Here is a 12876-nt window from a genome sequence, read left to right on the forward strand (position 1 = left end):
TGGGATGATGAGAAAAAGCTGCGCTCCAATTGTTGATAATTTTGGATTTCACTATGTGATCGCCGTGGTTTTTCAATCGTTGAACATGGTCAGGATTGATGTTGATGCATTTCGGGGCACTGAATGGCTTAAGGGATAAAGGTACAGAGCAGATTTATTGTTTCATGAAAAAGATTGGTCCCAAACATGTTAAATGTCAGTACTGATTGGAGGAGCCGAGTGGCTTCTCTTCTCCCGATTCTTATTTTCTTAAGAGGAAATCTCTAAGGAAGGATGAAGACAGAATGGAAGGGACAGGTTACATTAGCCTGGTGATCAGAAAGCAGCTGCCTTCTTTATATGTGATACAACTTTCTTCAATTGCCACCTCAGTGGAATAAAAGGGAAACTCGTGGTAGTTTTCTTACAGAGCTGCCGAAGACCAATTTCACCTCACAAGTCAAGGCGAAAAATTCTGTGATGAAAATATACATTTCGATTTGTAATTTAAACCAAACCTTTTGGATTTTCTACTTTACTATGCTTACAACGAGACTGCCAATATATTTTGCTGCATGTTTCAATTCTCCTCGGAATTTCCTCTGCGTCACTGCATAAATACACGTGTTAGTGCAACAGCTCAGCAGCTGCAGCATGTTTCCACTTTCTTGGCGAATGAATTTTGGGTCATTGAAATTGGATCCTCCGAAATATGCTTCATTTGTAATTTTCACATAGAGGAAATCCACAACGTATGTCATCCACAACAGAATGAAACTTCCCGAGATGGCGAAGAGTAAAACAACAGATTTCTTCCTGTTCTTCATTTCTGGATCAATCTGATTATCTGCACTGCTGTGAGCCCGGAGTCGACGGCGGGATCTACTGGCCGCCAGGATGTGTCTGACGGTCAGTGCATTAAACAACAAAATCAGAAGGAATGGCAGAATGGGATTTAATATACGTGCAAACCAATCATAGGCTGTCCATGAGAAGGAAGTGTAGAAAGCTGACTTTATATTACAAAACCATGGCACATTGTTCATTATATAGAGCGGTTCATACATAAAATACCAGGGAATGCTTTTTAAACAACTCAGCAAACAGACCATTCCAATCACCACAGCTGCTGTTTTCTCGGTGCAATAGTTTGCTTGTAGTGTCTGGCAGCAAATTGCTACATAACGATCAAAGGTGAAAACGACGGTTAACCAGACAGAACTCTCCGTGGCTGCATAGATTATCACAGTACTCAGAGTACAGGCTGGAGTCAACGACATAAAACTTACTGGAAAATAAATGCCAATAATCCGGTTGAATATCACAGCGGTGACAACGACAAGGAGATCCGTCACTGCCATGGAAACCAGATATCGAGTGATGCATTTGGAGAGACCACACCTTCCTCGGGAGAGGATCACAATCGCCATCAAGTTAACTGAGAGCAAAAGCAAAATTAAAGTTGTAAATTTATTCAACAAATTCCAAGCACACGCATGGGTGCTGCGGGTTTTTTTGTGACACTTTTGCTGGTTTATCTTCGTTATGGAAGACAGCTATTCTTGGCTTTTCAAGGTTAATTATATTTCAAAAAGAGCTACAAGGGCAGACTCCATTTATGTCGCAAATTTAACGCAAAGGGTGTCTCAAGTCGCTTCACAGGAAAGCAACGCAGCAAAATTTGACACCTAATAACATGAGGCGATATTAAGTTAAATGCTGAATAACTTGACAATGAGATACACTTAAGGAAACTATATAATGAGCAGAGTGAGGAAGAATGGCAATGGCAGCAATTGCAATGTTTGGGACCGAAAGGCTGTAGATCTCCGGGTTGCATGTAAAATTCGGCATTCAAGCTTTGGACCATGTAACAGATAAGCAGAATATCCTGTAAATACGCTTGACATATTAGTTACACCTGTGTGGTTAAAATGTATAATGTGATAAGGATTTGGTTTGGCTTGTTAGGATTCCACGGGAATATATTCAGTAAGTATGATGTGTCAAATTAACACAATTTAAGGAGCATCAGATGTGTTTTAATCAGAAATCCCGCTTGCTGGGAAAATACATTTCCAATCTGTTGAGCAATGACACTAATTGTTCCGTAATGAGAAGTGAAAAAAAGGATATATATTGTCTGGAGTTTCGAAGAGTAAAGGCGATCTTGTTGAAACAAACAAACTTCTCGAAAGGCTTGACAGAGTGAATACTGGAAGGTTGTGCCCGCTGATTTTGGAATCATGCCCAAAGATTGTATTGCTGGAAATGTTTTCTCACGTTTCCCCCTGTAGCTGAATGCCCAGGAACTATAGGTTACAAAGATATGAAAAATCTTGCCTCGGTATATGCATGCTGGCAAGAACAGCCACAGAGTATTGAATGTGTCAGAGACTTAATGAGTAAGGCTTACGTTTAAGTAAAATACATATTTCAGTGATGAAAAGACAGGCTACCACTGAGCAATAATGTTTTAGAAGAAACCTGGAAACAATTATGTCATGTTCTTTATTACCATAATGAGCGCTAACTTCATAAATTAATGATGCGTCAAATTAATGATTTAGTACCACGACTTACCTGGAACTCCAATGGCAGCAAGAATTGGATAGTAAATGGCATAAACTACACCAGATATTCGCTCGTGCATTCTGTATGAGAAAAGATGACAGTTAAACACAAAGATTCTCTGTTACAAAGTCACAGGCACCCACATTAATACTGTTGGAAATCTACAGGGACGCAATTAATTTCCAATATTATTTACACTTACTTGAACAAACAGATTCAGCACTCATTTTCCATGTTCATTCTGGGAGGGGTTAGCATATTGCGATATTCCAGGGAGGGGACGATCTAGTCTTTATGTCTCCTGCCGCCTGGGTAATTTTGAGTTGAATTACTTAATACTTGGGCAAAAGTAACGGATGCTTATCATGTGAAATGTTCATTATAATGATACAGCTAAAAAATATTACAGCCACGAGGCAGCAGGCAGCATAGCTCAGTGACATTAGAACAGATGAAAATCGGAATGATAGTAAGATTTAAAAAACTACTGAAGCTGGAATCTGGAACAAAAACAGAAAATGCTGAAAAATCCCAGCAGGTCTGACAGCATCTGTGGAGCGAAGCGGTCTGACAAAGGGTCATTCAGACTCGAAACGTTGGTTCTATTTTCTCTCTGCAGATGCTGTCAGACCTGCTGAGATTTTCCAGCATTTTCTGTTTTTGTATCGATAGTGACCACAATTCGGTTACGTTCACCTTAGTGATGGAAAGGGATAGGCATGAACCTCGGGCCAGTGGTTTTAGCTGGGGGAAGGGTAATTATGAGGCTATTAGGAGAGAATTAGGAAACATAGGTTGGACTAGGAGATTACAGGGACTGGGAACGTCCGACATGTGGAGTTTTTTCAAGGAGCAGCTACTGCGAGTCTGTGATAGGTATGTCCCTGTCAGGCAAGGAGGAATTGGTAGGGCTAGGGAACCGTGGTGCACCAAAAAAGTTTCTTTGTTGGTTAAAAAGAAAAAGGAGGCTTATGTTCGGATGAGACGTGAGCACTCGGGTAGTGCACTAGAAAGCTTTAGATTGGCTAAGAGGGAGTTGAAGAGCGAGCTTAGAAGGGCTAAAAGGGGACATGAGAAGACTTTGGCGGATAGGGTTAAAGAGAATCCTAAGGCGTTCTATAGGTATGTCAAGAACAGAAGGTTGGTTAGGGCAAGTTTAGGGCCAGTTATAGATGGCAGAGGGAAGTTATGTGTGGAACCGGAGGAGATTGGTGAAGCATTGAACCAATATTTCTCTTCGGTGTTCACGCAAGGGGACATGAATATAGCTGAGGAGGACACTGGGTTGCAAGGGAGTAGAATAGACAGTATTACAGTTGATAAGGAGGATGTGCAGGATATTCTGGAGGGTCTGAAAATAGATAAATCCCCTGGTCCGGATGGGATTTATCCAAGGATTCTCTGGGAGGCAAGAGAAGTGATTGCAGAGCCTCTGGCTCTGATCTTCAGGTCGTCGTTGGCCTCTGGTATAGTACCAGAAGATTGGAGGTTAGCGAATGTTGTCCCATTGTTTAAGAAGGGGAACAGAGACTTCCCCGGGAATTATAGACCGGTGAGTCTCACTTCTGTTGTCGGCAAGATGTTGGAAAAAATTATAAGGGATAGGATTTATAGTTATTTGGAGAGTAATGAATTGATAGGTGATAGTCAGCATGGTTTTGTGGCAGGTAGGTCGTGCCTTACTAACCTTATTGAGTTTTTTGAGAAAGTGACCAAGGAGGTGGATGGGGGCAAGGCAGTGGACGTGGTATATATGGATTTTAGTAAGGCGTTTGATAAGGTTCACCATGGTAGGCTTCTGCAGAAAATGCAGATGTATGGGATTGGGGGTGATCTAGGAAATTGGATCAGGAATTGGCTAGCGGATAGGAAACAGAGGGTGGTGGTTGATAGTAAATATTCATCATGGAGTGCGGTTACAAGTGGTGTACCTCAGGGATCTGTTTTGGGGCCACTGCTGTTTGTAATATTTATTAATGATCTGGATGAGGGTATAGTTGGGTGGATTAGCAAATTTGCTGATGACACCAAAGTCGGTGGTGTGGTAGACAGTGAGGAAGGGTGTCGTAGTTTGCAGGAAGACTTAGACAGGTTGCAAAGTTGGGCCGAGAGGTGGCGGATGGAGTTTAATGCAGAGAAGTGTGAGGTAATTCACTTTGGTAGGAATAACAGATGTGTTGAGTATAGGGCTAACGGGAGGACTTTGAATAGTGTGGAGGAGCAGAGGGATCTAGGTGTATGTGTGCATAGATCCCTGAAAGTTGGGAATCAAGTAGATAAGGTTGTTAAGAAGGCATATGGTGTCTTGGCGTTTATTGGTAGGGGGATTGAATTTAGGAGTCGTAGCGTTATGTTGCAACTGTACACAACTCTGGTGCGGCCGCACTTGGAGTACTGTGTGCAGTTCTGGTCCCCACATTACAGGAAGGATGTGGAGGCTTTGGAGAGGGTGCAGAGGAGGTTTACCAGGATGTTGCCTGGTATGGAGGGGAGATCCTATGAGGAGAGGCTGAGGGATTTGGGATTGTTTTCGCTGGAAAGGCGGCGGCTAAGAGGGGATCTTATTGAAACATATAAGATGATTAGAGGTTTAGATAGGGTGGATAGTGATAGCCTTTTTCCTCTGATGGAGAAATCCAGCACGAGGGGGCATGGCTTTAAATTGAGGGGGGGTAGTTATAGAACCGATGTCAGGGGTAGGTTCTTTACCCAGAGGGTGGTGAGGGATTGGAATGCCCTGCCAGCATCAGTAGTAAATGCGCCTAGTTTGGGGGCGTTTAAGAGATCCGTAGATAGGTTCATGGACGAAAAGAAATTGGTTTAGGTTGGAGGGTCACAGTTTTTTTTTTTATTTAACTGGTCGGTGCAACATCGTGGGCCGAAGGGCCTGTTCTGCGCTGTAATGTTCTATGTTCTATGTTCTATGAATTGACAGTGACAGTCACATGTTATCGAATGGCCTCATAAAACAGAAGTAGGAGTCCCATGCAACATATAAGTTCCTCACAAAATGTAAGTCATTCCCAGACAGTACAAACGATGCCGACCGACCATCACGCCACAATAGCATGCATTCTCACAAACACATTCACACAGCACCGGAAACATCATGAAACTGCCCAATGCCACCACGTGGGAGCTGTCAAAAAATCCGACAGAAGAACATATGGAAATTAATAGATATGTTGATAACAATCCCAGCCCTCTTGACTATTCCAGTCGTTTCTTTCCATGTTTATTTTTCTCTGGACCCCATTTCTATTGTGCTAGCTAGATTCTCCTTGTTTTTTGGTGGTTCTAAAGCTCTGGTTATTTATTTCGTAGTCGTTATGTCATTCATGAATTCACTAGGCTCTCTCTATAATATTGCTTCATCATGGTCCCCTGTTTGATTAGGATACAGGGATAAACAAAATCGAAATCGTCTCTCCCGTCGCGGTATTACGTTACATAATAGCATGCACCCCTCAGAAAGCATTCATTTTGCTTTGCATGTCGATTGTTTGAAATCAGTTTTAATGGACCCTAACATTCATTCCCTCCACCACCAATGCAGCCGTCTGCATTACATACACGATGCACTGCAGGAACTCACCAAGCCTCGTTAAGCGGTACATTTCAAGCACACAACAGCTGAAACCGAGGAGGACACATCGGAACACTATCACTTTCCAGACTTGGAAATGTACTCGATTCCTTCACTGTCCCCTGGAAAATATTCTGGAATTCCCTCCCTAGCAGCGCTGTGGGTTTACGTACACCGCAGCGACTGCAACCTTTCAAGAAGGCGGTTCACCACCACGTTATCAAGGGCAATTAGAGATTGGTAATGTCTACTGGAATAGGCCCGTGAGCCTCACATCTGTCGTGGGTAAGTTGTTGGAAGGTATTTTGAGAGACAGAATCCACAGGAATTTAGAGACGCAATGACTGATTAGGGAGAGTCAGCATGACTTTGTGAGGGGAAAATCATGTCTCATAAATTTGATTGAGTTTTTTGAAGAGGTAACCAAGAAGGTAGATGAGGGCAGTGCAGTCGACGTTGTCTACACGGACTTCAGCAAGGCCTTTCACAAAGTACCGCATGGTCGGTTGTTGCATGAGGTTAAATCTCACGGGATCCAGGGTGAGGTATCTAAATGGATACAAAATTGACTTCTTGATGGAAGCCAGAGGTTGGTTGTAGAGGGTTGTTTTTCAAACTGGAGGCCTGTGACCAGCAGTGTGCCTCAGGGATCAGTGCTGGGTCCACTGTTATTTGTCATTTATATTAATGATTTGGATGAGAATATAGGAGGCATGGTTACTAAGTTTGCAGATGACAGTAAGATTGGTGGCATAGTGGACAGTGAAGAAAGTTATCTTCAATTGCAACGGGATCTTGATTGGGCCACTGGGCTGCCGAATGGCAGATGGAGTTTAATTTAGACAAAGGCGAGGTGATGTATTTTGGTAGTTTGAACCAGGGCAGGACTTACTCAGTTAATGGTAGGGCGTTGGGAAGCGTTACAGAACAAAGTGGACTCAAGTGGAGTCTCAAGTGGTCCACCTGAGACTCCACTTTCAAGTGGAGTCTCAGGTGGACAGAGTGGTGAAAAAGGCATTCGGCATGCTTGGATTCATCGGTCAGAACATTGAATACAGGAGTTGGGACGTCTTGTTGAAGTTGTACAAGACATTGGTGAGGCCACACTTGGAATACTGTGTGCAATTTTAGTAACCCTATTATAGAAAGGATATTATTCAACGAGAAAGAGTGCAGAAAAGATTTACTAGGATGCTACCGCGACTTGATGGATTGAGTTATAAGGAGAGGCTGGATAGACTGGTACTTTTTTCTCTGGAGCCTATGAGGCTGAGGGGTGATCTTATGGAGGTCTTTAAAATAATGAGACCAGCTAGATAGTCAATATCTTTTCCCAGACTTGCAGAGTCTAAAACTAGAGGGCATAGGTTTAAGGTGAGAGGGGACAGACACAAAAGTGTCCAGAGTGGCCTTTTCTTCACACAGAGGGTGGTGAGGTAGTAGTGGAGGCGGGTACAATATTGTCTTTTAAAAAGCATTTAGATAGTTACATGGGTACGATGAGTATAGAGGGATAAGGGCCAAATGCGGGCAATTGGGATTCGCTTAGTGGTTTAAAAAAAAAAGGGCGGCATGGACAAGTTGGGCCGAAGGGCCTGTTTCCATGCTGTAAACCTCTATGACTCTATGACTCTACTGGCATCGCCAGCGAAGCCCACATCCATTGAATCAATAACAATAAATAATCTATTCGAAACCAAGTCGAGCATGCCACCCACAACTGTCGATCACCTGCTGAAATTCTGGATTCTCGCTGCCGGGAGTTTCGACTGAAAATTCACAGCTCAGTTCCCCATTTAAATACTGGAGTTTCATTTTAAACTGTGGGCGTGGCCGAATTCACCGATGTTCGGGTCTGAAAGACTTCAGTGCAGCTCTGAGAGCCAGTCTCCCAGAGCAGTCCAGCTCTGTCGTCTCAGCTCCCTGGCATATAAACCGTCAGCTCCAGACAGCAGAACGATGGGAATCCTTGTTTTCACCCTGTGTGCTTGTTTACCCTGATGAGTACCGATCAAACTAACCCACATTGTGTGGATTGAATATAAAGCTGCCTCGTGTCCATCTCAATTACAGACACTGTCTCGGATTTTAGCCCCTATGTTTGGTTCGGCTCTGATGGTCCATTAAACTCTCTGTGTTTAATTTCCAGGATCTTTCAATCAGCCAGTGACACAGAGCCTGGCAGCGTTGACCAGGAAGGAGTGTCAGTCTCTTACCATCACCTGTGTTTTCTGTGAAGTTCATGATTTAGAAAATGGTCATTTTTTCAGACAAATCCAGACCGGGACGGAGCAGGAGCGGGTCACCAGCGGAGGGAGATTTATTGTATTGGTGAATAAAGCAGAAAAGACATTTTCACTGGAAATTCGGGATGTGAGAGTTGAAGACAGTGCCACCTATTACTGTAACGTTCAGCACTGGTACTACTCACATAGGACACCGCATTCGGAGAGAGTTCGACAAAAACCTCAGGATAATCAAAACAGTAATTCCCAGCAATTCCCATGTTCGGTAACTTGACTTGTCGGTTTGATGTTATTCCCAGTTCAATCTAGTTTAATTTCATTTTAATTTCCACCTATCAGTTATAATTCTTCCAGGTTTTTCGCCATTAATAAGAATCTTGCATCTCTGCTCCTGTTCCTGGGACATTTTACCAGGAACTCAGAGAGTCACAAGGAAAAGTTTGATCCAATGAGGTTTTTTTTAAACAACCAATGTTCATTATGGATTCAAATCCCCTGAATAACCGAGAAACACTGATTGCTCGGTAATGGCTGCTCGGCAGTTTGAGGTGTCAGTCATTCTTGTGCTGGGCTGACTGAGAGCGCTGACACTGTGGGGAGAATGGAGATTGCAGATGGGTCTGGGGCGGTGGTGACTGTCACAGCCGGTAGGTGACTCCTAATCCTATTGTGTTGCAGCCTGTTTAGGTTAGTGTTCACCGTCAGTTTAAATTCGTTATCAGCATCACTTCAATTCTCTGCTTCTAAAGCAGGGTGCTTTCCAGTGGAAGATTTTCAATTGCAGATTTAGACTTGGGAGCAGATTAAGAAACCGAAGAGTCTCACAACTCGAAGAGTCAGGCTATGAGACCAGATTGAAGCAATGTGAGAACCCGAAGGACAGGTATCCCACAGGGAAGGAGGTTCAGCTCACTCGATCTGGACTATTATTGGTTTAAGGAACAGTAAAAAGTCTCACAACGCTAGATTAAAGGCCAACGGGTTTATTTGGAATCACGAGCTTTCGGAGCGCTGCTCCTTTCTCAGGTGAGTGGAGAGTTGGGTTCACAACACGGCATATATAGACAGAAACACAATTGCAAGACAATGGTTGGAATGCAAGTCTTTACAGGTAATCAAGTCTTTACAGGCGCAGAGAACGCGAGTGGAGAGAAGAATAATCACAGGTTAAAGAGGTGCGAATTGTCTCAAGCCAGGACAGATGGTAGGACTTTGCAAGCCCAGGGAAAATGATGGAGGTTACATGTATTGTGACATGAACCTAAGATCCCGGCTGAGGCCGTCCTCAAAGATTCGCATTCCAACCATTACCTTGGAATTGCGTCTATGTGTATATGTGCCGTGTTTGCAAACCCAACTCTCCACTCACCTGAGGAAGTAGCTGCACTCCGAAAGCTCGTGATTCCAAATAAGGCTGTTGGACTTTAACCTGGTGTTGTGCGACTTCTTACCGTGCCCACCCCATTCCAACGCCGGCATCTCCAAATCATGGTTTAAGGAAGGCATCGGTTAATCCTCACAACTGCCTGCACTCTCACTCTCCTAACTGGTTTCAGTGAGCGCCCATTAGGGGAGGCCGTGACCAAGAGGAATTATCACTGGACAATGAATTCAAAAACACAGCTAAAGTTCTGGGAACCCGCCAGGGCAGATGGTGGAATTTCAATTCAATAAACATATCTGGAATTATGAATCTACTGATGACCATGAAACCATTGACGATTGTCAGAAACCCCCATCTGGTTCACTAATGTCCTTCAGGGAAGGAAATCTGCCGTCTTTACCTGTCTGGCCTACATGTGACTGTAGAGTCACACCAATGTGTCTGACTCTCAACTGCCTCTGGGTCACTGGCGACGGGCAGCGTCGACACCCAGTTCTCATCAATGAATAAGAAGCAACTTGTGGACACACCGAACCCTGCTCCCCGCTCCCCGCTGGGAGGAAGCGGAGCCACTGAGCACAGGATTTCTCTCTGCTCCAGGAAATGTCAATGAGCTACCGGGAGAAGCAATCCAAAATTGCAGCGGCAGATCCAATACCTGCAGTGACAGGAAAACAGGAACATGACACAAATAGCTTCAAGAGCTAATTTTATAGTTGTAGGTGACATTTCATGCGCAATCAGTGACTAAAAATAATTACATCCTATCTGATTTTTATTTCCTTCCTCTTAACAATTATTTTGGCAGAATTCCAAAACGTTAGAATTGCATTCTCTTCCACATCTTGATCGCTGATGGTGGACAATTCTGTTTGCATTATGTTTTTTGTCGATTTCAAAAACATGCGATTGTGCTCACTGAAGCACAATGAATCCCTCAAGAATTGGGTTGTGTCGCGGCTGAGGGTGCTGAACCGTTCCAAAGATTTTATTTTTGAGTACTAATGGAATCAATGGATTTGGAAATAGGACGCACAGTTAGCATTAAGGTAGATGAACAGATCAGAACATTCCTGAATTGTACAGTGGGTCCCCAAGGTGGATTGGTCTACCATGTTTCTAAATTTTATGTATCTTATTATCTGCATGAATTTCTTACACTCAGAGAATATAAATAATCAATCATGTGTATGGATATCGAAAGTTTGCAAAAGCTTTGACTTTCGGCTCTCGAAGGCCGGTAAGACATGAAAAACGGCATTGAAACACCGAACATTATGTTGTAGTTTCAAGGAGTTCCATGTGCAGAAACTGGTCCTTCGGTGGGAGAGCTGTTTCTTTCTTTAAATCATTCGTGTGACATGGCGTCGCTGGTTGGCCATCATTTATTGTGCATTCCTGGTCGCCCTTCAAATCAATGGCTGGCTAGGCCATTTTTAAGGGCAGTTGAGAGTCAATCACATTTCTGTGGCACTTTCTAAACATCCGAAATGGTTTCACGGTCAGCAGCAGATACTTAACTTCAGATTTTTAAAATTGAAGTCAAATTCCACCAACTGCCGAGGCAGGATTCGAACCAGGGCCCCAAAAGAACTGGATATTTATATATGAAATATGAAATGTCTATCAGAAGAGATAGACATGTTTAGAATATGTTTAAATCACGGGTAGATAGTTTTCTGATCGATAAGGGAATTAGGGGATATGGGGAGCAGGCGGGTAAGTGGAACTGATTCGCTTCAGATCAGCCATGATCTTGTTGAATGGCTGGGCAGGCTCGAAGGGCCAGATGGCCTACTCCTGCTCCTATTTCTTATGTTCTTATGTTCTTATGATAGAAACATTCGGGTATATTTACACGGAGACACATCAGAATGTGAAACTCGCTCTTTGGAGAAACGGCGTGATGAATTTATGGCACAGCTTGGGAGAGAGGAATAAAAAGACACACAGCTCAGGATGTAAATGGTTATTTCGGGTTCGAGAGGTGAACGGGCGTCCGAGGACAATCTTCGACCAGCTGGACTGAGTGGCCTATTCGTGTTAAGTGGAAAGTGTAGAATGTTAAACTCAGAGACTATTGTGTTCGGAAAGAACAGGGAACAATCAGCCAATGGACTAAAAGGATTGAAATTCTCACATACCCTGAAGGCAGTTCCCAGTGAGTAACAGTAAAACCACTGCGGAAACTGAACAGACTGAACCAACCGACAACTGAGAGAAATTAGGGCAAGTTTTCATGACGGTTAGAAACCGCCATGAACAGACAGAAAACAACTCAGATGTAGAAATAAAATGAAATCAACTTGCAAATATTTCTAATGGAAGTAAAACGGTAGAATTGATGGACGGAAACAGACAAAGAGCCCAACGGCAGACAGGAGTTACCTTGTAGTGTTGAACTGCGGCCAAAGGTCGATTTTTGACCCACAGGTATACATTGTCATTTCGGATTATTAGGTGCGGACGAAAATCTCTATTCTGTGCTGAACCTTGAGATTTACAGGTTCACAAGACTGCCCGATTTTCTTTCGGGCAATCAAATCTAGAGAGCAATTAATTCACTGAAAAGAAGAGTGAACTTTACGATTTAGTTTTCTGGTTCGCACTTCACCAATATATTTATTAGAAGATATTTAATAAAAATAGAATCATACTCCGCAAAAAAAAACACAATTCTGTCAGTAATTTGAAGGTTCTGCCAATGTACCTATTCGCTCTTCTTTGGTCCCCACTGGAATCCTGTCCTGTCCCAGAAGTTTCTCCCGCTCAATTACCGTTTGAAAGTTAATGCTAAGTCTGCTCCCAGCATCAGCCCTTCCGCATGCCATTCAGGTGACTGCAATTCTCTGTGCAAAAAGGTCTGAAGATCTGCCACGCTTGTTTATTTCCAATTCAAATTCACAGAATCCCAACAGGGCAGAAAGAGGTCATTCGGCCTATCGAGTCTGCACCGACCACGTCCCACCCAGTCCCAGGCTCTATTCCCATAACCCCACATATTTGCCTTTCTAATCTCCCTCTGGCACGAGGGTCAATGTCGATCAACGTAATCTGCACATTTTTGGACTGGGGGAGGAAGCCAGAGCACCCGGAGGAAACCCAAA

The 12876-nt window shown here is 43.4% G+C and overlaps 1 protein-coding gene across 1 annotated transcript; it reads right to left on the reverse strand.

The window, feature by feature from the left end:
* Window positions 1–509: 509 nt before the first annotated feature.
* On the reverse strand, window positions 510–12216 carry LOC144485376 (putative G-protein coupled receptor 139). Its single transcript, XM_078203570.1, has 3 exons — window positions 12158–12216; window positions 2563–2633; window positions 510–1417 (listed from the first exon to the last, which is right to left on the reverse strand). The coding sequence occupies exons 1-3, from the start codon at window positions 12214–12216 to the stop codon at window positions 510–512; spliced, it is 1038 nt and encodes a 345-aa protein (XP_078059696.1).
* Window positions 12217–12876: the final 660 nt, after the last annotated feature.

Source organism: Mustelus asterias, unplaced genomic scaffold (assembly GCF_964213995.1).
Source record: "Mustelus asterias unplaced genomic scaffold, sMusAst1.hap1.1 HAP1_SCAFFOLD_192, whole genome shotgun sequence".
Lineage (NCBI taxonomy): Eukaryota > Metazoa > Chordata > Chondrichthyes > Carcharhiniformes > Triakidae > Mustelus > Mustelus asterias.

Excerpts from the sequence above, each read along its gene's own strand:
- LOC144485376 (XM_078203570.1), bottom strand. The coding sequence starts at position 12,216 with ATGACAATGTATACCTGTGGGTCAAAAATCGACCTTTGGCCGCAGTTC. Across the intron at positions 2,634-12,157 it reads CCGCAGTTCAACACTACAAG|AATGCACGAGCGAATATCTG; the intron begins GTAACTCCTGTC and ends TTTCTCATACAG. Across the intron at positions 1,418-2,562 it reads TGCTGCCATTGGAGTTCCAG|TTAACTTGATGGCGATTGTG; the intron begins GTAAGTCGTGGT and ends TTTTGCTCTCAG.